General features: G+C 44.8%; 1 protein-coding gene across 2 annotated transcripts in view; it reads right to left on the reverse strand.

The window, feature by feature from the left end:
• Positions 1 to 26,358, reverse strand: part of LOC138662117 (formin-J-like) — a 114,570-nt gene that overhangs the window by 51,644 nt on the left and 36,568 nt on the right. For both annotated transcript variants that reach the window (XM_069747265.1, XM_069747264.1), the window contains exon 6: positions 7,621 to 7,721. In XM_069747265.1, the coding sequence (XP_069603366.1) occupies positions 7,621 to 7,721 (101 nt within the window). The remainder of the gene's footprint in view (positions 1 to 7,620; positions 7,722 to 26,358) is intronic.

The following is a 26,358-nucleotide window of genomic DNA, read 5'->3' on the forward strand; positions in this document are numbered from 1 at the left end:
CACTACAGTTTATAACGCAGAGCCGTGAAAATAAAAAATCTTTTTTTTTCCCACAAAAATTATTTTTTAGCCCCCAGTTTTGTATTTTCCCAAAGGTAACAGGAGAAATTGGACCCCAAAAGTTGTTGTCCAATTTGTCCTGAGTACGCTGATACCCCATATGTTGGGGTAAACCCCTGTTTGGGCACACGGGAGAGCTCGGAAGGGAAGAAGCACTGTTTTACTTTTTCAACGCAGAATTGGCTGGAATTGAGATCGGACGCCATGTCGCGTTTGGAGAGCCCCTGATGTGCCTAAACAGTGGAAACCCCCCAATTATAACTGAAACCCTAATCCAAACACACCCCTAACCCTTATCCCAATGGTAACCCTAACCACACCCCTATCCCTGACACACCCCTAACCCTAATCCTAAACCTATTCCCAACTGTAAATGTAATCTAAACCCTAACCGTAACTTTAGCCCCAACCCTAACTGCAGCCTTAACCCTAGCCCCAACCCTAACTTTAGCCCCAACCCAAACTGTAGCCCTAACCCTAGCCCTAACCATAGCCCCAACCCAAACTGTAGCCCTAACCCTAGCCCTAACCCTAACTTTAGCCCCAACCCTAACTGTAGCCTTAACCCTAGCCCTAACCATAGCCCTAACCCTAGCCCTAGCCCTAACCCTAGCCCTAACCCTAGCCCTAACCCTAGCCCAAACCCTAACCCTAGCCCTAACCCTAGCCCTAACCCTAGCCCAAACCCTAACCCTAGCCCTAACCCTAGCCCTAATGGAAAAATGGAAATAAATACATTTTTTTAATTTTTCCCTAACTAAGGGGGTGATGAAGGGGGGTTTGATTTACTTTTATAGCGGGTTTTTTAGCGGATTTTTATGATTGGCAGCCGTCACACACTGAAAGACGCTTTTTATTGCAAAAAATATTTTTTGCGTTACCAGATTTTGAGAGCTATAATTTTTCCATATTTTGGTTCACAGAGTCATGTGAGGTCTTGTTTTTTGCGGGACGAGTTGACGTTTTTATTGGTAACATTTTCGGGCACGTTACATTTTTTGATCGCTTTTTATTCCGATTTTTGCGAGGCAGAATGACCAAAAACCAGCTATTCATGAATTTCTTTTGGGGGAGGCGTTTATACCGTTCCGCGTTTGGTAAAATTGATAAATCAGTTTTATTCTTCGGGTCAGTACGATTACAGCGACACCTCATTTATATCATTTTTTTATGTTTTGGCGCTTTTATACGATAAAAACTATTTTATAGAAAAAATAATTATTTTTGCATCGCTTTATTCTCAGGACTGTAACTTTTTTTTTTTTTTGCTGATGATGCTGTATGGCAGCTCGTTTTTTGCGGGACAAGATGACGCTTTCAGCGGTATCATGGTTATTTATATCGGTCTTTTTGATCGCGTGTTATTCCACTTTTTGTTCGGCGGTATGATAATAAAGCGTTGTTTTTTGCCTCGTTTTTTTTTTTTTTCTTACGGTGTTCACTGAAGGGGTTAACTAGTGGGCCAGTTTTATAGGTCGGGCCGTTACGGACGCGGCGATACTAAATATGTGTACTTTTATTGTTTTTTTTTTTTATTTAGATAAAGAAATGTATTTAGGGGAATAATATTTTTTTTTTTTTTCATTATTTAGGAATATTTTTTTTTATTTTTTTTTACACATTTTGAAACATTTTTTTTTACTTTTTTACATTGTCCCAGGGGGGGACATCACAGATCAGTGATCTGACAGTGTGCACAGCACTCTGTCAGATCACTGATCTCACTTAGAGCACTGCAGGCTTCACAGTGCCTGCTCTGAGCAGGCTCTGTGAAGCCACCTCCCTCCCTGCAGGACCCGGATCCGCGGCCATCTTGGATCCGGGGCTGGAGGAAGCAGGGAGGGAGGTGAGACCCTCGCAGCAACGCGATCACATCGCGTTGCTGCGGGGGGCTCAGGGAAGCCCGCAGGGAGCCCCCTCCCTGCGGGAAGCTTCCCTATACCGCCAGCACATCGCGATCATCTTTGATCGCGGTGTGCCAGGGGTTAATGTGCCGGGGGCGGTCCGTGACCGCTCCTGGCACATAGTGCCGGATGTCAGCTGCGATAAACAGCTGACACCCGGCCGCGATCGGCGGCCCTCCCCCCGTGAGCGCCGCCGATCGCGCTGGACGTACTATCCCGTCCATGGTCATGGGGGCCCACCCCACCTCGACGGGATAGTACATCCCATGTCAGAAAGGGGTTAAAGGGAACCTGTTACCCCGTTTTTTCGATATGAGATAAAAATATGGTTCAATAGGGCCTGAGCTCAACTTTACATCAGTACCTTTCATATCCCCCGATTCCCCACCTTTGCTGTGAAAATACCTTAGTAATCTCTCCATTTTCGTATGTCAATCACCCCGGTCCGGTCTGATGGGCGGGTCATAATCGCTGTCTCAGGTTCCCTTTAATAGCAGGTGACAAGTTCCCTTTAATAGCCTAGAGAGGGACCATGGTTATTGCCCACCCTAGACAAGGCACACCTATTCTGGTACTTAGCCACTCTCTTCCCACTTCCCCCTTTACTAATTTTGGATTAATAATGGATAGGTGGCTTATTGACATCTGTCCATTATTAACCAGGCTTAATGTCATCTCACATTAGCAAGGTGACATTAATCCTTTATTACCCCATATCCCACCGCTACAGGGGAGTAGGAAGAGAGGGGCTAAGTGCCGGAATAGGCGCATCTTCCAGATGTGCCTTTTCTGGGGTGGCTGGGGGCAGATGTTTTTAGCAAGGGGGGGGGCAATAACCATGGACCCTCTCCAGGCTATTAATACCTGCCCTCAGTCAGGGGTTTTACCATTCTGGCGGAAAAAATTGCACGGGAGCCCAAGATTTAACCCTTTATTTTAACACCTAGTGCTCCAACATTTTGCACACACACACTATTAACATTATTAGTGAGGAATATGTAAAAATATAATGGATATGCAATGGTTTACTGTATGTAAACCAGGTCTCATATCCAGTCGGGTTTGGGAAGGAGATAGCAAAAGCCGGCAATTGAATTACCGGCTTTTCTGCTATCTAGCTCTATTAAATATAAATATGTACAGTATACATATATATATAGACTGTATATATGTTTTCACGAATATTTGAGCCACGGATCCACTATATGTCCATTTTGAAAAAAAACTCGCCGTACGGATGCCGTACGGATGACACACAGATATTTTTTGAAGAAAAAAATCGCATCCTCGCATTGAATACGGATCACTGTTCAGGAACTTTTCTGTGTATCTCCGCCATAAAAAAACGGACCGTATTTTTATACGTTAGTTTTGACCCCGGCCTCAGTTTGCAGTTCGATGTTTTTCATTGACTTGTATAGCCAAATGCGAACCGAACATCGGATTGAACTCATGGATGCAGTGATTTCCTCAGACCGGCTCGATCTGAAGACAAAATCTGGCATGTGCACGGTCCCGTAGCATGACATTGGTCAGAGTGCACTTCCATGTTTTATCGGAGCGCACTCGGACCGAAAATAAAAGTGTCTGCATGAGCCCAGATGTCTACACTCACATAAATTTGTAATGAATTATCCTGTATGTGCTAGATTCCAAATGTCACTGGTAACCCGCCTTCACAGAAAAGCAGGTAAGTACCTAACTGATGGGATACAATGCCATGTACCGTCCAATGCCAGCGCTGCAGGAAAGCACAAGCATGAGAAATTTTACAAGGATGAAGGCAGTTACCTAAGGGCATGTGGTCTATGTGATGTTACTGTGTTGGGGGTGGCATTGTAGACTGGGAGAATAAAGACCCTTTGTAACCACTTAATAACAATAATTAAGGAAAAGAAAAGAGCAAAATATTTAAGAAATAACTAAGACCTGTGGAATTTATTGGCCATGAAATACGCTGTGAAAAGTGTTATGCAGAAAAGTGATTCACCGCAGTTTACTTATCAAAAAGGTGCATTAGGTACAAAGACTTCCAGTGCTGAGGACACAACTGGGGCAGACCCAACCGCTGGCATCCCCTGCCTGTGTACCAGGGATGGGCAACCACTGGCATCCCCTGCCTGTGTACCAGGGATGGGCAACCACTGGCATCCCCTGCCTGTGTACCAGGAATGGGCAACCACTGGCATCCCCTGCCTGTGTACCAGGGATGGGCAACCACTGTCATCCCCTGCCTGTGTACCAGGGATGGGCAACCGCTGGCATCCCCTGCCTGTGTACCAGGGATGGGCAACCGCTGGCATCCCCTGCCTGTGTACCAGGGATGGGCAACCTCTGGCATCCCCTGCCTGTGTACCAGGGATGGGCAACCACTGGCATCCCCTGCCTGTGTACCAGGGATGGGCAACCGCTGGCATCCCCTGCCTGTGTACCAGGGATGGGCAACCTCTGGCATCCCCTGCCTGTGTACCAGGGATGGGCAACCACTGGCATCCCCTGCCTGTGTACCAGGGATGGGCAACCGCTGGCATCCCCTGCCTGTGTACCAGGGATGGGCAACCACTGGCATCCCCTGCCTGTGTACCAGGGATGGGCAACCACTGGCATCCCCTGCCTGTGTACCAGGGATGGGCAACCACTGTCATCCCCTGCCTGTGTACCAGGGATGGGCAACCGCTGGCATCCCCTGCCTGTGTACCAGGGATGGGCAACCACTGGCATCCCCTGCCTGTGTACCAGGGATGGGAAACCACTGGCATCCCCTGCCTGTGTACCAGGAATGGGCAACCACTGGCATCCCCTGCCTGTGTACCAGGGATGGGCAACCGCTGGCATCCCCTGCCTGTGTACCAGGGATGGGCAACCACTGGCATCCCAGGAAAGCTCTAAAGTGGTGTGATCAGCTCTAGGGAACAGATCCTAGCCATTTTATGGATCTATTTGAGGTTTCATAGTGGGGGCAATCCCCCTAACGTGAGGATATGTTGAGGAGCACACGTGGCGGCTTACCGCTGCAGTGATCCCCTGGCTTGCCATAGATTACACTAATCATCGTTAGGGTTTATTCACACAGCGGTGTTATAGCTCTCAGTTGTACAGAACCCATATGTGCCGGTTCCAGAAGTCTATCAGGCCACAATGTATCTCCGAATGCTTCTGACTTTATAAAGAGGCATTAACCCCTTGTATCCGCAGTCGGGTGGTCTTGGGTTGCCATACTGCTTCATGCACGAGGCGCTGCCTTCATTCCTGGCTGTATATGTCTAGGAACAGAACACAAGGCAGCCATGAAGCCCCGTATCCTTATATGTCTGCTGATCCATGGCCGGCGCTGCTCCTTTGATTACTTTACTTGGTATTGTTTATCTTGTCAACAGTAAATATTTTACTGAGCTCCATGTGAGAAATGTCTCCTGGACAAGAGGGAGGAGTCAGGAAAGGATCTTCTCCTTATGTCAGTAATGACTCAGCAGAGGATCGTTAATGAATATGGACCCTCTCCATGCCAATTCTATGTCTTTTTGATTAATAATCCTTTTTGCTGTTGGGTTGCATTAAATATAGCGCACAGTTTGTCTTCTGCATTGCGCTGTCTATTGCTGGCTGCAGAGTGAGGGACCTGGGAATCTCTCAGTGAGCTTCATCATTTTTGATCTTCTGAGCTGTTTTTGGCTGATTTAATTATGACCACATAAATTCAGCTCAATGAGTCCGCCGAGAGGGGTTCTGAAGATAAAAGTTAGAAACTCTCCCAGCAGAACAAGCTCACTGACGGCTTCTCAGTTAGCTCATTCTGCAGCCAGCCATAGACTGTAAAATGCAGAGGATATAGAAGGTTAAAAATGCAAAAATAATTTTTAACCAAAAAATATCTACATTTAAGTAACCCAAAGGCGTCTATATCTTTTAAGCCTCACAACATGTATTTTCAGGGGACACATAAAGAGCTTTCACACAATAAGCACGACTTTGCTACGCACATTGGCTATGCCCAGCGGGATGGAAGGCAGATGTTGGACCTGCACTGATCAGGCTTTGATGGCATGTGCAGTTGGTATTCAAGTAAACCATATCATGGAAATGCCCCTTTAGGATATGTTCCCACAAGCCGAATACACCAAATATTTTCCACTGCAAAAAATCTGTTGCTTATTACAATGGCAATGTTGTAAATGAGATTTCATTGTATTTCACTTGAATTTTGGGATGAATGACCGTCCCAGACCCCTGCATGGCAGATGTACCTAGATATGCCAAATAGATTGACCCAATCTAAAAGGGTGGTCCGAAACTAACACTGATTTAATCCTAAATCTTTATCTATATAAAGCCCAGCTCCAGCATTATTTTATTTTTGTTTCAGTGCTGGAGTGGTGTCACTAATCCAAGGTCACTGACCGTAGTCTTATACTTACTGTACCAGCTGCCGTCTTCTGCTCTTCCTAGTGCCGCTCCAATCCCATGCCACCATCTTGTTACTACAGCTTCAGACTGGCCGGAAGTCAGCAGTAACGGTCACAAGCTCTCAGTATAAGTCTATGAGAGCCGCGATCTGGCCCCGTTCTGGAGTTGTGACCTCCAGCAATCACTGGAGCGAACCGGCCAAAGCAGCACAGACAAAAGATGAAGATGGCGGCTGCTAAGTATAAGACTAAGGGCAGGCGACTTATATTAGTAGCATTCCATCGGTAAAATAAAAAAAAACGCTGCAGTGGGGCTTCAATATCATAATCTAATGGCCTTTCTAATATACTTTAATTAAAAATTCCATACTGTTCCATCACTACTCCTTATTTTTTTTTACTAACTTCCTGTTTGATGGCGTTTGGTTTGAGAACCCACAGTGCATTCTGGGATACTCAAACAAGGCGTCCTCAGGGGGCAGAGGCTGCGGTCACTGCAACAGGCTCTCTTCCCACCCTTAAATGAAGCATCATCAGTGACCTCAGTTTCAGGGGCTGAGCAAGTCCCAGCTGTACTGAGCATGTGACAGTTGTCAATTCCTACACATGCTCAGTAGGAGCTTTTCACTGCACAATATTTTTTTTAATGCATAGTGACATTAGTGAGCAGGACCAGCAGAGACCAGCCCCGTCCCCGAAACTGATGTCACAATCGGGGACGGGGCTGGTCTCTGTATTTCCTGCTTGTCAGGTTCTCTCCTGACAGTGCGCTCTATTGCCGACTCATCACTTCACATCAAAGCCAGCGAGGGAGTGCACTGTCACTGTGCACTAAAAAGAACATTGCACAGTGACAAGATCCTACTGAGCATTGACAACCGACACATGCTCAGTAGAGGTCAGACGTCACCGACGATGCTTTGTCTCAGGGTGGGAACAGAGGCTGCGTCAGTGAGTGCAGCCTCCGTGTCCTGGTGATGTCTTGTCTGGGTACCCCAACATGAATAAGGCTATAGAATGTTTGATGAAAGTACATGAGAAAAGCAATTCGATTATTACACTAAATAGACATTTAGGATGAAATCATTGTTAGTGTCGGACTATCCCTTATGACAAGTTATCACCTCTGCCCTGGATAGGACTGCTGTACAGAAATATTATGGAGCTAGAAGAAGGGGCCAGCACAGAAGAAATATCAACTCCTGATCATAATAGGAGGCAAGAATAGCTTCAAGCATAAGACAACATGTCACCTTGTGCAGCTGTTGTCAGGTCTTTTGCTGCAGACAACTGCGATACGACAGCCGGGTATAAATCCTTCTTGAGAATAAGTGCTTCCAGCCGCAGGCGGTAGCTACATAGGGAAGATAGTAACAATATGGCAATTCTTATTAATCATGTAATAACATCTATTATGTATCATATACAGTATTCCCTCATGTTACTATTAAATAACCCCCAGATATTATATATGTTATACAGATATTATATGATGGCGCTCTGCACTGCGGTGTGCGTTATAATGTACATTGTATCTGGAAACGGGCAAATCAGGATTTAATCAGGGATAATAGATTTTTGGAACATCAGCGGTGTTATGGCATACTTTTCTGACATACATGCAGTGATTCTTGAAAATTTGTGAAACCTTCAGAATTTTCCATATTTCAACATGAATTTGACCTAAAACGACATCAGTTCTAAAAGTAGAGAGAGCCAAATCAAACAGAGGCGTCAAAGATGTTAAACTGTGTCATTCCTGAAATGAGGAAAAAGATCCAATATCATGTCTGTGAGTGGAAAAAGTATGTGAACCTTTACGATTAGCAGATAATTTGGAGGTGAAATTAGAGTCTGTTGGTTTCAATGAATGGGATGACAATCGGGTGTGAGAGGGTGGCATGTTTTATAATATGCAAGATCATAAAGAAACCCAAGGTAACCTTTAAGCAACTAAAGGCCTCTCTCATATTAGCTAATATTAACGTGAAGGAGTGCACCACCAGGAGGACACTGAACAACAATTGTGTGCCTGGTAGGATTTCAAGGAGAAAGCCACTGCTGTCCAAAAGAAACATTGCTGCCTGTCTGCAATATATTAAAGATCACCTAGCCAAGCCCAAAGGTTAGTGGAGCATTTTTTGTTTGGATGGATGGGACCAAAACTGGGCTTTTTTGTTTAAATGAAAAGTGTTATTTTGGAGACAGAAAAACATTACATTACAGAATGAAAATCTCCTAACATCTATGAAACACAGTCATGGGAGTATCACGGTTTGGACCTGTTTTGCTTGACCCTGGTATTGTCGAGGAAATGGGGTAAAGAGGGATAATCATCACAACCCCCTAAAACCCCATGATACTTACAAATTAACCGCGAATAAAAACATGGACAACAATTTATTTGGAATATTATAGGCCACAGCAGCCTTTATTTAACATAAAATAATACATTGAAATACACTACATTAACTTTCTTAAACTAGGAGGAGTCCTTGAAGCTCCCAGGAATCTGGTGATTAACACAGCATAACGTGAACATAACATCAAACCAAATTACTCCCAGCCGTTACCACACTGTCTCGGGAGCACCAAAACCCAGCGGGTTCACTGTTCACGCTAAAAATCCTAGGGGAACCGAATACCCTTGCCGGAACTCAACTCCACAATTCACCCGATCCAAAACATGTTGCACTCCAAAGACAGAGCAGCCATATGCCAATGGATCCCCCAGCCCAATATCCACCAACTCCAAGGACTCCACCCAGCCACCTCGGCCACAATGACCCAAAAGAAAAACAACAGTCACACACATTAACCCCCTTTAACACAAAAGAAAAATTAGGGCGGGAGGGCGAGACTGTCCCTGTACCCAGAAAGCGGGTACTGAATAGACCCCACCCCCAACTCTGCCCTAAGTACCATCCCTTCCAGGCCGCCCCCTTCATTACCCTCACCCCACCCTCAACTCCATTGTCATGCTGTCCTCCGCCTATGCTGTGGGGGAGGGGCGGCTCTGCTCTGGGCATTTCTGTATCTGGGCCAGGACTGGTTGCCATCATAAATGGAATATTGAATTCTGAATTTAATCAGCAGATTCTAAAGGAAAATGTCTGGACATCTGTCCATGAGCTGACTCTCAAGAGAGCGTTGGACATGCAGCAAGATAACCACCCGAAGCACACACGTCGTTCTATGATAGAATGGGTAAAGAAGAATAAAGTTACAGTTTCAGAACGGCCAAGTCACATCCTGGCCTTAATCCTGTAGAAATGTTGTGCAAGAACCTGAAGAGCAGTACATCGGAGGAAACCAGCAACATAACGGAGGTGAACCTGATCTCTAGGCCTAATATTGGGTTCATACCAAACACAGCATCTGCAAGGAGTTTGTATGTTCTACCCATGTTTGCGTGGATTTCCTCCGGGGTCTCCGGTTTCCTCCCACATTCTCAAGACATACTGATAGGGAATATAGATTGTGAGCCCCAATGGGAATAGTGAGGGTGATGTCTGTACAGCGCTGTGGACTATGATGGCGCCATATAAGTGAGTAAAATAAATACTTCCTGTTCATTACAACAGCCAAAACATGGCCATAGGCAGCAATAGATTGGCTCTGACTCATTAACTTGTATAGGAAAGTTCTTTTGGCATTTACTGATCAGGACAAAAATAATTGTAAGGAGGAACGGAGGTGAGCTGTGACATCTCCTATTGTGAATAGTGGATCCTGTGTTATCGACTATATATAAAGGTGTCATCTGGTAGTGTACAGGAGGAGGAGGTGAGCTGTGACATCTCCTATTGTGAATAGTGGATCCTGTGTTATCGACTATATATAAAGGTGTCATCTGGTAGTGTACAGGAGGAGGAGGTGAGCTGTGACATCTCCTATTGTGAATGGTGGTTCCTGTGTTATTAACTATATATAAAGGTGTCATCTGTTATTACAATCCTGTCTTTTATAATAATGACTGCCCAAAAGTGATCTATACAGATTAGGAAGTGTGAGTGTAGTATTCGGCTTCATGATCAGTGTGATAATTACAAGGGTTGTGAATTCTTTATTTATTAGTGATATGTAAGTGCTGGGTAATATTTTGGGAACAGTATGCGCTTGCATAATAAATAAGTAATACATTTTGAAAGTTAAAAAAAAAAAACCATTCTGCACATTGCGCTGGTGGAGAGAATGACACATCATTTGCATTGTGCGTCCGTATTAATAAAGCTCCTCCAGTGAGAAATTGGTGAACTAAGCCTTCAAAAATCACCAATATCAGATGTCGAACAGTAAATGTGCTTCCCAGAAAATTCCCAAAATGATGCACACGGCTGCAATGCTCAGAGCAGAAACCTGACTGCTTCTGATAACACACAGCACGAATGTGCCGATCACTACAGCACTGTGAATTGTAATCTTATCAATTGTATTACTGTACATGAAACATCCGACTGTAAAATACTGAACTGGAGAGATGCAACATATGTGTGTTCTCATCTAAGGCCATGTTCACACATTCGGTATTTGGTCAGTATTTTACCTCAGTATTTGCAGCCAAAACCAGGACTGGAACAATTAGAGGAAAAATATAATAGAAACATATGCACCACTTCTGTATTTATCACCCACTCCTGGCTTTGGCTTACAAATACTGAGGTAAAAGACTGACCAAATACACTCTGGAGTATGTCCTCAACTGGTGTATAGTGTTGTACCTAGTGCAGGGCCTGTGGGTATGACACAGAGATTCAAGAACACTAAGGACAGAATCACAGCGCCTCCTCAGGTCCTGAACTTAGTATAACCCAGTGCATTACTTTTTGCAGGAGAGTTCCTTTAAAGATTCAGTTTATGATGTGGTCAAAGTGTAACTGCTGATTCAGGAGAACGTGCAGCTGAATGTCTGTGTCTGCCTCAAGCTCCTTCTCCCTCCTCCTCCCCCTTCTCCATAGAGTACTATGAGCACCAACTGTCACCTCCTGTCTCAGCAATGGGAAAGTCTGTATTCAAAGAAGACATATGATAATGATTTTACCAATAGTTTGAGAGTGAAAATCAATCCAGAAGGCGGAAGAAGCAGATTTTTCCGATAAAATATATTATTTTCATGTGTAGTATTGACTTATGTTACTCTTTAACCCCTTTATAACTAATGACGGACATTTCCCGTCATGCGCAGGTGTTAGTTCCCACACCAGGACGTGCTATGTCCATCCTGTCCTTAAAGTGTCACTGCGTGTAAACACGCAGTGACAGTTCAGGGCCGACAGCTGTCAATGTCATCAGTCCCCACACTCAGGGCTCTGGGATCAATCAGTCAATCTGACTAAACGATCACAGCATGACCACACAGAAGATGCTGAAATATCAGCACCTCCCGCCTGATCACTGCAGGAGCTCTGCGCTGCTAGTGGCCGAGCTTCTGCAGTAACAGCCAGGAATGGTGCCAGCACCACCTTCGACTAACCTCCTAAATGCCATGATCGAGAACAATGGCAATATTTAGTAGGCAGGGAGAGGGAGGGGGCTCCCTCTCCCTTCAAATTGGTGCCCCCGCGACATCATTGCAATGTCCTGATCATTACCATGGTAACCCTATGTCATCATGACGACCCTCGGGTCACCAAGCTATGGCAAGCCCTTTAGACAATGCTCATAGCATAGTCTAAGACAGTGTTCCCCAACTCCGGTCCTCGAGAGCCACCAACGGCAACAAGTCATGTTTTCAGGATTTCCTTAGTATTGCACAGGTGATGATGCAATTGTCACCTGTGCAATACTAAGGAAATCCTGAAAACATGACCTGTTGGTGGCTCTTGAGTTGGGGAACACTGGTCTAAGATGATTCTGCATATGTATAATGCATTACAATGCATTATACCTGCGATCAAAGTAAAAAAAAAAGAGAAAGTCCCATGGAGGGACTAAGTAAAACAGTTAAAAACATTTTTAAAAATATATATATTTTTAAATTACAAGATAATAATAAAATTATATATATTATACCAATACACATTTTTATGTAAAAGAAAAAGAAACAAAAAAGTACACATATTTGGTATTGTCGCATCCGGAACGACCCGATCTACTGTATATGTTACACTATTTAACCCCTTAAGTAAATGCTGTAAAAAAAAAAAAAAACATGGTAAACTATGTTTTTTCATCATACCGCTGGAAAAATCAATAGAAAAAAGGAGATAAAAAAGTTGAATGTAAATAAAAATGGTATTACTGAAAACTAGTCCCGTTTGTTCCCGTAAAAAAAACAAGCCGCCATACAGCTACATCAGGGGAAAAATTAAAAAGTTTTAGCTCTCAGAATAAAGCGATGCAAAAATAATTTTTTTATATACAATAGTTTTGATTGTGCAAAAGTGGCTAAAAAAATTACATAAATGTGGTATCGCTGTAATCATACTGACCCGAAAAATAAAGCTGTCTTATCAATTTTACCACACACAAAATGATATAACCCCCACCCCCAAAAACAAATTCCTGAATTGCTGGCTTTAGTTCATTCTGCCTCCCAAAAATTGCAATAGAAAACAATAAATAAGCATTATGTGCATGAAAAAAGTACCATTAAAAACATCAACTCATCCCGGAAAAAACAAGCCCTCATATGACTCTGTAAGCAAAAATATGGAAAATTTATAGCTATTAAAATATGGTGATGCAAAAACTTCTTGCAAAAAAAATGTGTTTTAGGCCAGTCTCACACGTCCAGATAATTCCGGTACCGAAAAAATCGGTACTGGAGTTATCCGTGTCCGTGTGTCCGCGAGCTCATATAGGCCATCTGTGTGGCACACGTGCGGCACACGTGTGCCGCCCGTGTGCCGACTGGGTACCACACGGAGCGTGCAGGAGACAGCGCTAGAGACAAGCGCTGTCCCCTGCATCTGGTGCTGAAGCCGCCATTCTTTTAAATAAAAATCCCTATGGGAGGTGGAGCCGCATATTCATGACTGGAATGGGCGGCACCACGTGACCGCTCATACAGGAGAAGCTGCGGGGAGGACAGGACGCTGCGAGGGAGCCGGGTGAGTATTTTATTACCAGCGGGCGGGCGCACAGGGGGTGGGAGGGGGGAGGGGACAGGGATCTTTATTTAAAACACAAAAAAAAAAAAAGGATTTTTCATATCTTCTTTCCAGCGAACGCTGCTGGAGAGAAGATATGAATGGCGGCTTCAGCACCACATGGGGGGGACAGCGCTTACTGTAGCGCTGTCTCCTGCACGGCACACGGACTGCACACGGACAGCATCCGTGTGTGGTACGTGTTTCACACGGACCCATTGGGTCCGTGTAATCCATGCACTCCCACGAACACTGACATGTCTCCGTGTTTTGCACACGGACACACGGTCCGTGAAAACATGCTGACATGTGCAGAGACACATTGATTTCAATGTGTCTACGTGAGTCAGTGTCTCCGGTACGTGAGGAAACTGTCACCTCACGTACCGGAGCCACTGACGTGTGAAACCGGCCTTATAAAGCTTGCCCGATCCAGTGTCCCTGCGCTCCTCTTTGCAGCAGTGAAAAACTCATCTTGTGTGAACCGCCAGTCATTCAGGAGTGCGCTGCTTCCTCCTTTCCCCCCAACCACGTCGTCGACCTGCGGACAAGCAGGAAGACGGGAGGCAGGGAAACCGTGTGCTCGTAAAGATCAATAATGAAAACAATACTTTAACCACCATTAACAAATGTTTTTCAATATTTTCCAACATGAATACACGAGGAATGGCATAAAAAAATAAATATAATCAATTCTTGAACTACTACTGATTTGTTCATTCAGTCTCTCAAAGATTGCAGTAAGGTTTGGCTCACATTTATCCTGCGCTCTGTGCTGAGCGCTTACACCGGAGTTTCCTTGCAAATCTCTGAAATACGTTATTCAAATGGAACACCCGGCTGAAGATTCCCTATAATGAGGCAGATGGAGACACTGTTTATGCTGTCTGGCCTATGATCTGGCGGTGTCAGGGTATGTGCACACGTAGAATGATCCCCTGCGGATTTTTCCGCAGCGGATTTGAGAAATCCGCAGGGGGAAAAAACTGTGTTTTTCCTGCGGATTTATTGTGGATTTACCGCGGTTTTTGTGCGGATTCCACTGCGGTTTTAAACCTGCGGTTTTCTATTATGGAGCAGGTGTAAAACCACTGCGGATTCCGCACAAAGAATTGACATGCTGCGGAATGTAAACCGCTGCATTTCCACGAGTTTTTTCCACAGCATGGGCACAGCGTTTTCGGTTTCCCATAGGTTTACATTGTACTGTAAACTCATGGGAAACTGCTGCGGACTCGCAGCTGCGGACTCGCAGCTGCGGATCCGCAGCAAAATCCGCATCGTGTGCACAGAGCCTCAGTCTTTTTAGGTGTGTATAAAAGCGAGGTCAGCCACAGCTTTGTGCACCTCTGAAAAGAAGGACACCGCTGAACAGAGGCCAGACGGAGTCCAGAGTAACTCCAGTGATCAAAAATGTTATGTAAAATGTTCTCAACAAACGCATTCCACAAAAATAGCTCCCACTCAGGTCTATCATCTGTCTATGAAAATATAGGGGGCTTCCATGTTGCGACGTATGGCCACACGTCGCATCCGTCGTGTGACGGATGCGTCATGTTTTTGGCGGCCGCGACGCACAAAAAAAGTTCAATGTAACATTTTTTTGTGCGTCGAGTCCGCCATTTTTGACCACGCATGTGCAGCCGAAACTCCGCCCCCTCCTCCCAGGAACTCACAATGGGCAGCGGATGCGTTGTAAAACTGCATCCGCTGCCCACGTTGTGCTACATTAACACACTGTCCGTCGGTACGTCGGGCCCACGGTTTGCGATGGCCCGTACCCGGACTAGTGTGAAAGTAGCCTTACTGGTAATACAAAGGCTCTGGAAAAGCGCTACAGTTCCTCACCCACCAAATGAAATCCAGTGAATTCTGCACTCACAAATCCAATGTCCCCGCCCTTCTGAGTCCCAGTGTGCCTAAACCACATTTAGCATCCACATGTTTGGCATTTCTGTAGCAATCAGACCGAGCCTAATTTACCGGTGCATGTCGCCAGAAACACGAGGTTTGAATAACGTACAGGGCACTACAACGTAGTGGGCACTACAACAGCAGATTAGCAGTTTTCACTCAGCATAATCCACTGCTTCATGCTTCTGGAAAACACCCATGGAGTCAAATCATCACTACTCCTGTAGATAAATTCTCAAAAGGGTATAATTTCCAAAATGGGGTCACTTGATGGGGGATTTTGCTCTTCTGGCACTTAGGGGCTCTGTATATGGAGTCTGCAAACTATACTAAGGCCTGTTTCACATGTCAGTGGCTCCGGTACGTTTGGTGACAGTTTCCTCACGTAACGGAGACACTGACTCACGTAGACACATCAAAATAAATGTGTCTCTGCACATGTCAGCCTGTTTTCATGGACCGTGTGTCCGTGTGCAAAACACGGAAACATGTCCGTGCTTCTCCGGCAGCACGGTTGGCAAAGCGTCCCGCACACGTGCACACGGAGAACAGTGTGCACTCTCCTCCGTGTGCACGTACCGCCGCAGGAGAAACAGCCCTACAGTTAAGTGCTGTCCCCTGCTTTTGGTGCCGAAGCCGGCATTCATTCCTTCTCCCCAGCAGCGTTCGCTGGAGAGAAGGAATGAAAAATCAAGTTTTTTTTTTTTTGTTAAAAATAAAGTTTGGGGTCCGCCTTTGGAGGTGGAGCCGCATATTCATCACTGTAATGAGCGGTACCACGTGACCGCTCACACAGGACAAGCTGCCGGCACTGAGAGGAAGCATCGCGGGAGCTGGGCGAGTATTTCTCTGCTAGGGGGGTGGGGAGGAGTTGGGGTGGGAGGCGGGAGATGACCCCAAACTTTATTTTTAACAATTGTGTGACAAATTGTGGTGCCATTTTGTTTTCCATTTCCCCATGTGAAAGTGTAAAATCCGGGGCTAAAGCAAAATTTTTGCGGTAATAATGTGATTTTTTTTCTTCTCTTCACTGCCCAACGGTGTAAGGTTTTGTGACACTCTAGTTGTGTCAATATAATTACTGCACCCCTAACCCTAACCCTTAGATTAATTCATTGAGAGGTGTAGTTTGTAAAATGGGGTCACTTAGGGTGGGTTCTGCTGTTCTGGCACTTCAGGGGCATTGCAGCTGCAGACCAGGGATTCAAGCTTGAGGAGGCTAATTTGCATATTCCAGGTGCCTTCTGGGAAAAGCGAAGTCTCCCTAAGCTAGAAGATCGTTGGGTACAGCCGGGACCAGCTGCTTGGAAAGCATCGCCAAACCAGGGATTCAAGCTTGAGGAGGCTAATTTGCATATTCCAGGTGCCTTCTGGGAAAAGCGAAGTCTCCCTAAGCTAGAAGATCGTTGGGTACAGCCGGGACCAGCTGCTTGGAAAGCATCGCCAAACCAGGGATTCAAGCTTGAGGAGGCTAATTTGCATATTCCAGGTGCCTTCTGGGAAAAGCGAAGTCTCCCTAAGCTAGAAGATCGTTGGGTACAGCCGGGACCAGCTGCTTGGAAAGCATCGCCAAACCAGGGATTCAAGCTTGAGGAGGCTAATTTGCATATTCCAGGTGCCTTCTGGGAAAAGCGAAGTCTCCCTAAGCTAGAAGATCGTTGGGTACAGCCGGGACCAGCTGCTTGGAAAGCATCGCCAAACCAGGGATTCAAGCTTGAGGAGGCTAATTTGCATATTCCAGGTGCCTTCTGGGAAAAGCGAAGTCTCCCTAAGCTAGAAGATCGTTGGGTACAGCCGGGACCAGCTGCTTGGAAAGCATCGCCAAACCAGGGACTCAAGCTTGAGGAGGCTAATTTGCATATTCCAGGTGCCTTCTGGGAAAAGCGAAGTCTCCCTAAGCTAGAAGATCGTTGGGTACAGCCGGGACCAGCTGCTTGGAAAGCATCGCCAAACCAGGGATTCAAGCTTGAGGAGGCTAATTTGCATATTCCAGGTGCCTTCTGGGAAAAGCGAAGTCTCCCTAAGCTAGAAGATCGTTGGGTACAGCCGGGACCAGCTGCTTGGAAAGCATCGCCAAACCAGGGATTCAAGCTTGAGGAGGCTAATTTGCATATTCCAGGTGCCTTCTGGGAAAAGCGAAGTCTCCCTAAGCTAGAAGATCGTTGGGTACAGCCGGGACCAGCTGCTTGGAAAGCATCGCCAAACCAGGGATTCAAGCTTGAGGAGGCTAATTTGCATATTCCAGGTGCCTTCTGGGAAAAGCGAAGTCTCCCTAAGCTAGAAGATCGTTGGGTACAGCCGGGACCAGCTGCTTGGAAAGCATCGCCAAACCAGGGATTCAAGCTTGAGGAGGCTAATTTGCATATTCCAGGTGCCTTCTGGGAAAAGCGAAGTCTCCCTAAGCTAGAAGATCGTTGGGTACAGCCGGGACCAGCTGCTTGGAAAGCATCGCCAAACCAGGGATTCAAGCTTGAGGAGGCTAATTTGCATATTCCAGGTGCCTTCTGGGAAAAGCGAAGTCTCCCTAAGCTAGAAGATCGTTGGGTACAGCCGGGACCAGCTGCTTGGAAAGCATCGCCAAACCAGGGATTCAAGCTTGAGGAGGCTAATTTGCATATTCCAGGTGCCTTCTGGGAAAAGCGAAGTCTCCCTAAGCTAGAAGATCGTTGGGTACAGCCGGGACCAGCTGCTTGGAAAGCATCGCCAAACCAGGGATTCAAGCTTGAGGAGGCTAATTTGCATATTCCAGGTGCCTTCTGGGAAAAGCGAAGTCTCCCTAAGCTAGAAGATCGTTGGGTACAGCCGGGACCAGCTGCTTGGAAAGCATCGCCAAACCAGGGATTCAAGCTTGAGGAGGCTAATTTGCATATTCCAGGTGCCTTCTGGGAAAAGCGAAGTCTCCCTAAGCTAGAAGATCGTTGGGTACAGCCGGGACCAGCTGCTTGGAAAGCATCGCCAAACCAGGGATTCAAGCTTGAGGAGGCTAATTTGCATATTCCAGGTGCCTTCTGGGAAAAGCGAAGTCTCCCTAAGCTAGAAGATCGTTGGGTACAGCCGGGACTTACGGCGCGCAAATTTTTGCCTGTAGGATATTATTGCAAGAGAGCTTGGCTGAGTAGATTACACAAGAAGGAAAACACACAGCAAGTCAGCAGGATCTAGGAGCAACATGGCAGATGTGACAACCTACATGGTGAGCTGCAGCATGTGCTACATGTTCACAGACCGAGCAGAAGAAGAATCAAATTTCACCTGTCAGAAGTGTAGACTAGTGGCCCTTTTAGAAGAAAAGGTGCGGGGTCTGGAAGAAAGAATAGCAACTTTGAAACTCATCAAAGAGAATGAAGACTTTCTAGACAGAACAGAAGCATCTCTACTGGTCACAGAAGGTGAAAAAAGTGTCAGAGAACCTCCAAAAGCAGATGAGTGGAAGCATGTGACCAAAAGAAGCAAGAAGACCATGGAGAAATCACCAACCACACAACTGAAGAACCGATATCAAATCTTTGTAGAGGATGAAGATGGCACACCTAAGGATGAAGCAATACCAGCAAGCAAAAAAGAAAAGGGCACACAGCAACAAGTGACAGCAAAAAGTACAGCCAAGAAGCAACGAAGAGTGGTGGTGGTGGGAGACTCACTACTGAGAGGCACAGAAGCAGCCATCTGCAGACCGGACATAACTGCAAGAGAAGTATGCTGCCTTCCAGGTGCGATGATCAAGGATGTGACCGATAGGATACCAAAGCTCTTCAGCTCCAAGGACGTCCACCCATTTCTTCTGATACATGTTGGCACCAATGACACGGCAAGGAAAGACCTACCGACAATCTGCAAAGATTTTGAAGAGTTGGGGAAGAAAGTAAAGGAACTGGATGCACAGGTAGTTTTTTCTTCTATCCTTCCAGTAGACGGGCATGGCACCAGGAGATGGAACAGGATCCTTGATGCAAACAACTGGCTAAGACGATGGTGCAGACAACAAGGATTCGGATTCCTGGACCACGGTGTGAATTACTGGTACGATGGACTCCTCGCCAGAGATGGACTACACCTCAACAAACCTGGGAAACACACATTCGCCAGAAGACTCGCTACACTCATCAGGAGGGCGTTAAACTAGAAGAACAGGGGACGGGAAGAAAAACATTAGACTTGAACAAAGAAGACCCAGGAAAACATACTCAGATGGGAGGTAAGAACATTTCTAAAGCAATCCACAGCGAGGAGATTGGAACAAAACAAAATCCTCTAAACTGCATGCTCGCAAACGCCAGAAGCCTGACAAACAAGATGGAAGAACTAGAAGCAGAAATATCTACAGGTAACTTTGACATAGTGGGAATAACCGAGACATGGTTAGATGAAAGCTATGACTGGGCAGTTAACTTACAGGGTTACAGTCTGTTTAGAAAGGATCGTAAAAATCGGAGAGGAGGAGGGGTTTGTCTCTATGTAAAGTCTTGTCTAAAGTCCACTTTGAGGGAGGATATTAGCGAAGGAAATGAGGATGTCGAGTCCATATGGGTCGAAATTCATGGAGGGAAAAATGGTAACAAAATTCTCATTGGGGTCTGTTACAAACCCCCAAATATAACAGAAACCATGGAAAGTCTACTTCTAAAGCAGATAGATGAAGCTGCAACCCATAATGAGGTCCTGGTTATGGGGGACTTTAACTACCCGGATATTAACTGGGAAAGTGAAACCTGTGAAACCCATAAAGGCAACAGGTTTCTGCTAATAACCAAGAAAAATTATCTTTCACAATTGGTGCAGAATCCAACCAGAGGAGCAGCACTTTTAGACCTAATACTATCTAATAGACCTGACAGAATAACAAATCTGCAGGTGGTTGGGCATCTAGGAAATAGCGACCACAATATTGTACAGTTTCACATGTCTTTCACTAGGGGGACTTGTCAGGGAGTCACAAAAACACTGAACTTTAGGAAGGCAAAGTTTGACCAGCTTAGAGATGCCCTTAATCTGGTAGACTGGGACAATACCCTCAGAAATAAGAATACAGATAATAAATGGGAAATGTTTAAGAACATCCTAAATAGGCAGTGTAAGCGGTTTATACCTTGTGGGAATAAAAGGACTAGAAATAGGAAAAACCCAATGTGGCTAAACAAAGAAGTAAGACAGGCAATTAACAGTAAAAAGAAAGCATTTGCACTACTAAAGCAGGATGGCACCATTGAAGCTCTAAAAAACTATAGGGAGAAAAATACTTTATCTAAAAAACTAATTAAAGCTGCCAAAAAGGAAACAGAGAAGCACATTGCTAAGGAGAGTAAAACTAATCCCAAACTGTTCTTCAACTATATCAATAGTAAAAGAATAAAAACTGAAAATGTAGGCCCCTTAAAAAATAGTGAGGAAAGAATGGTTGTAGATGACGAGGAAAAAGCTAACATATTAAACACCTTCTTCTCCACGGTATTCACGGTGGAAAATGAAATGCTAGGTGAAATCCCAAGAAACAATGAAAACCCTATATTAAGGGTCACCAATCTAACCCAAGAAGAGGTGCAAAATCGGCTAAATAAGATTAAAATAGATAAATCTCCGGGTCCGGATGGCATACACCCACGAGTACTAAGGGAACTAAGTAATGTAATAGATAAACCATTATTTCTTATTTTTAGGGACTCTATAGCGACAGGATCTGTTCCGCAGGACTGGCGCATAGCAAATGTGGTGCCAATATTCAAAAAGGGCTCTAAAAGTGAACCTGGAAATTATAGGCCAGTAAGTCTAACCTCTATTGTTGGTAAAATATTTGAAGGGTTTCTGAGGGATGTTATTCTGGATTATCTCAATGAGAATAACTGTTTAACTCCATATCAGCATGGGTTTATGAGAAATCGCTCCTGTCAAACCAATCTAATCAGTTTTTATGAAGAGGTAAGCTATAGGTTGGACCACGGTGAGTCATTGGACGTGGTATATCTCGATTTTTCCAAAGCGTTTGATACCGTGCCGCACAAGAGGTTGGTACACAAAATGAGAATGCTTGGTCTGGGGGAAAATGTGTGTAAATGGGTTAGTAACTGGCTTAGTGATAGAAAGCAGAGGGTGGTTATAAATGGTATAGTCTCTAACTGGGTCGCTGTGACCAGTGGGGTTCCGCAGGGGTCGGTATTGGGACCTGTTCTCTTCAACATATTCATTAATGATCTGGTAGAAGGTTTACACAGTAAAATATCGATATTTGCAGATGATACAAAACTATGTAAAGCAGTTAATACAAGAGAAGATAGTATTCTGCTACAGATGGATCTGGATAAGTTGAAAACTTGGGCTGAAAGGTGGCAGATGAGGTTTAACAATGATAAATGTAAGGTTATACACATGGGAAGAGGGAATCAATATCACCATTACACACTGAATGGGAAACCACTGGGTAAATCTGACAGGGAGAAGGACTTGGGGATCCTAGTTAATGATAAACTTACCTGGAGCAGCCAGTGCCAGGCAGCAGCTGCCAAGGCAAACAGGATCATGGGGTGCATTAAAAGAGGTCTGGATACACATGATGAGAGCATTATACTGCCTCTGTACAAATCCCTAGTTAGACCGCACATGGAGTACTGTGTCCAGTTTTGGGCACCGGTGCTCATGAAGGATATAATGGAACTAGAGAGAGTACAAAGGAGGGCAACAAAATTAATAAAGGGGATGGGAGAACTACAATACCCAGATAGATTAGCGAAATTAGGATTATTTAGTCTAGAAAAAAGACGACTGAGGGGCGATCTAATAACCATGTATAAGTATATAAGGGGACAATACAAATATCTCGCTGAGGATCTGTTTATACCAAGGAAGGTGACGGGCACAAGGGGGCATTCTTTGCGTCTGGAGGAGAGAAGGTTTTTCCACCAACATAGAAGAGGATTCTTTACTGTTAGGGCAGTGAGAATCTGGAATTGCTTGCCTGAGGAGGTGGTGATGGCGAACTCAGTCGAGGGGTTCAAGAGAGGCCTGGATGTCTTCCTAGAGCAGAACAATATTGTATCATACAATTATTAGGTTCTGTAGAAGGACGTAGATCTGAGGATTTATTATGATGGAATATAGGCTGAACTGGATGGACAAATGTCTTTTTTCGGCCTTACTAACTATGTTACTATGTTACTATGTTACTATGACCATAGCAGTAAAATCTGCACAATAGTATGAAGTTCCTTCCCTTCTGAGCTTTGTACTGTGTCTCAAAAGCTTTTGACCACATATGGGGAGAACATAACTTCATTGTTTCCCAGCATCCACTGATCTCATAAACCAGCCTAACATGATTTAAACTATATTTTCCTGCAGATTTAAATGATATTAAGAGATGGGTTCCCTTTAAATACTGGATAAAAAAGAAAAATATATTTTTTTAATAGCTCTGTATTTCACCTTCAGTTCTGGGCAGGAAGGGTGAGTGATGTGTCCCTATGTACATTTGTTGGAACTGGAAGGAAAAGTCTTGGCAACTTGGAAGATGTCAGTCAGTATCAGCTAGAAATAAGGAAAGTCATTTCCAAATACTCGTCTATTGCTGTGAAATAAATTCAACAACTGCCTTTTTCCAGCCCCTCCCGTGACCTTCCGTGACCTTCCCCACCTATTCCCCTTCCTTCCTACAATTATGTTCAAGGGATGTGTGAGCAGCTATGAGGGAAAGTGGATTTTGATTGACAGTTCTCCCTCTGTTTATTTTCACTGCTTTTTACAGTCTTATTAATGTTTTCCAAATATCAGCCTATGGATGCATCAGCTGCTGGGCGGTGGGATCAGCACAGAACTAAGCTAGCCGTTCATATACTCGGCTGCAATACCATTGTGTATTACAATCATACAATATTATAAAGTGATAATGAAGGCGAGGAAGATAAAAAATGGCTTCTGCACCCGGCTGACACTACAGAAAGCTATTGCTCACACAAGTTCTCTACCTGCCTCACAGGACAGGAACATGTGGCTGCTCCACCCGACGACTTATTCCATTATTCTCACTAGACGAATAGCTCTGTGAAACAAAGCACTGGAGAAGCATCATGATGGGGCACCAGGAGCGCTTATGGCTTCACAAAGCACGCTTATCATGGTATAATGATTCAGCAGGCTTTTAACCCCTTCATAATGAGAGGTATTTTCGTTTCTGCGTTTTCGTTTTTTGCTCCCCTCCTTCCCAGAGCCATAACTTTTTTCATTTTTCGGTCAATATGGCCATGTGAGGGATTGTTCTTTTGCAGGGACAAGTTGTACTTTTGAACGACACCATTTTAACATATTGTGTACCGGAAAACAGGAAAAAAAATCCGAGTGCGGTGAAATTGCAATTCCACAGTTGCTCTTTGTTTTTTTTGTTTTTTTACCATGTTCACTAAATGCTAAAACTGACCTGCCATTATGATTCTCCAAGTCATTGCGAGTTCATAGACACCAAACATGTCTGGGTTCTTTTTTTATTTAAGTGGTGAAAATAAATCCAAAGTTTGGTGAATAAAAAAAGGCACCATTTCTGTGATCTGGGGCTGGGTAAGGGCTTATTTTTTGTGCATCGAGCTGCTGCTTTTTTTTTAACCATTTTGGTGTTGATCTTTTGATAGCCCATTATTGTATTTAATTGCAATGTAGTGGTGACCAAAAAAAACGTAATTCTGACGTTTTGAATTTTCCCTCATTACACTCGTTAAGCGATCGGATTAATACTTTTTTATATTGATAGATCGGGTGATTCTGAACGCGGCGATACCAAATATGTGTATGTTTGATTGTTTTTTTATTGTTTTATTTTGAATGGGACCAAAGGGGGGGTGATTTGAACTTTATTTATTTTTTATATTTTTAAAAACATTTTTTTTGCATGCTTCAATATTCTCCATGGAAGACTAGAAGCTGCAGTACTTTGACCTTCTCTGCTACATACAGGCGATGATCATATTGCCTGTGTGTAGCAGAAATGCTCACTTGCTAAGAGTACCGACCACCAGGCGGCGTTCATAGCAATCCGGCAATGACAACCATAGAGATCTGTTGGAGACCTCTGGTTGTCATGTCAACCCATTGACCTGTGATCATGTGACAGAGTCACTGATTGGCGGGATTTATGACGCGCTTCTGGAAAGTTTGAGTTAAATGCTGCTGTCAGAAACTGACAGCAGCATTTAACTACTTAACAGCCTTGGGTGGATTGCAATTCCACCTGCGGCTGTTGCGGTCACATGTCAGCTGTACATATTAACTGACATGTGCCCGGAAAGGTGCGGGCTCCGACGCTGAGCGAGGAATCCGACATCTACGTACTATTACGCCCAATATCAGAAAGGGGTTAAGGCCATGTTGACACAGTGCGCTTTTTTTATGCTGCATATTTTTTACTGCATCAAAAACAGTATCTTACAGTTCCAGCCGTGTGGATAGGATTTATAGAAATCTCCTGCCCACTGTTCTTCATTTTTACTCACTGTAAACTGACCTGCGGTGCGAGTTTCAGATCCGCAGCATATAAATTTCTCTTGTGGGTCCCTGAGTTTTCTGTGCAGATTTTCCCCATATACTTACATTAGATGCGGAAAATCTGCAGGTAAAAAACACACATGAGGTTTTAGAGCATTTGCATGTCAGAAACACGTAAAAATGCATGTAATCGGAACCTAAGTATATCACCCTGAAGAAGCCACCTGGAGTGGCGAAACGCGTCGGGCGTCTTTTCTTGCCTGTCCTACCACGTGTGGTCCACCAGCTTACTTTATCTCTGCCTTATAACATTCAGCCACGGCCATTTACCCGTTCAGTCAGTCTTTACAGGTCTGTTTCAACTTTCTGCCGCATGGTCTAGCTTGGGCTAATATGCAATTGCCCTACTTAAGTTTCTCCATGGGTGGATACATAAATTTGGGATTTACTTGCTGACTTGTATTTTGGGTAAGCCATTGATCTCATTTATTCTATTTTATGGCAGATTCTTGTTGCGGAGGGAGGTTATTTGTACAATTATATATATTTTTTCCCTATATATATGCTGGTATACTAATTTTTGGCCCACATGTGTGATGGGTTCTGGGTTATAGCTTTATTGTAAGCTTATTTATTCTATGGGTATGTCACATGTGTGACTTTTTAATGTTTTAAAAGTTTCTTGTGTGGATTTGTACTTAATAAAATTTGTATTTTGAGTATTTTTGTGTGGTGATCCTTACTTCATGGTCAGGGCCGGACTGGCCATCGGGCAGTTCTGGCAAATGCCAGAAGGGCCGGTGCCAGTAGTGGGCCGCTGTACGCCGACTCACCCTTTCCCCCCAGCACCGCCGCTGACGCCGGTACAGTTGAATGCAATGATGGAGGAGAGAGCGTCACCTGATGCTCCCTCTCCCATCATTCCCCACTCTGCCTCTGACACTGCGGGTGCGCGCACACTCACTGTGTCCCAGGCAGTGCAGCAGCAGCTGCCGAGACAAGAGCAGGGAGCACCGCAGGCACGAGGGGAGGTGAGGAGTGTTTTTTTTTTTTACTGGACTGCGGGGCCATTCTAGGAGAGATGTGGGCTCTGCTGTATACTACTATGTGGGCTCTGCTGTATACTGCTATGTGGGCAGTGCTGTATACTACTATGTGGGCAGTGCTGTATACTACTGTGTGGGCAGTGCTGTATTCTACTATGTGGGCAGTGCTGTATACTACTATGTGGGCTCTGCTGTATACTACTATGTGGGCTCTGCTGTATACTACTATGTGGGCAGTGCTGTATACTACTGTGTGGGCAGTGCTGTATTCTACTATGTGGGCAGTGCTGTATACTACCATGTGGGCTCTGCTGTATACTACTATGTGGGCTCTGCTGTATACTGCTATGTGGGCAGTGCTGTATACTACTGTGTGGGCAGTGCTGTATACTACTATGTGGGCAGTGCTGTATATTACTGTGTGGGCTCTGCTGTATACTACTATGTGTACTCTGCTGTATACTACTATGTGGGCTGTGCT

Source organism: Ranitomeya imitator, chromosome 2 (assembly GCF_032444005.1).
Source record: "Ranitomeya imitator isolate aRanImi1 chromosome 2, aRanImi1.pri, whole genome shotgun sequence".
Lineage (NCBI taxonomy): Eukaryota > Metazoa > Chordata > Amphibia > Anura > Dendrobatidae > Ranitomeya > Ranitomeya imitator.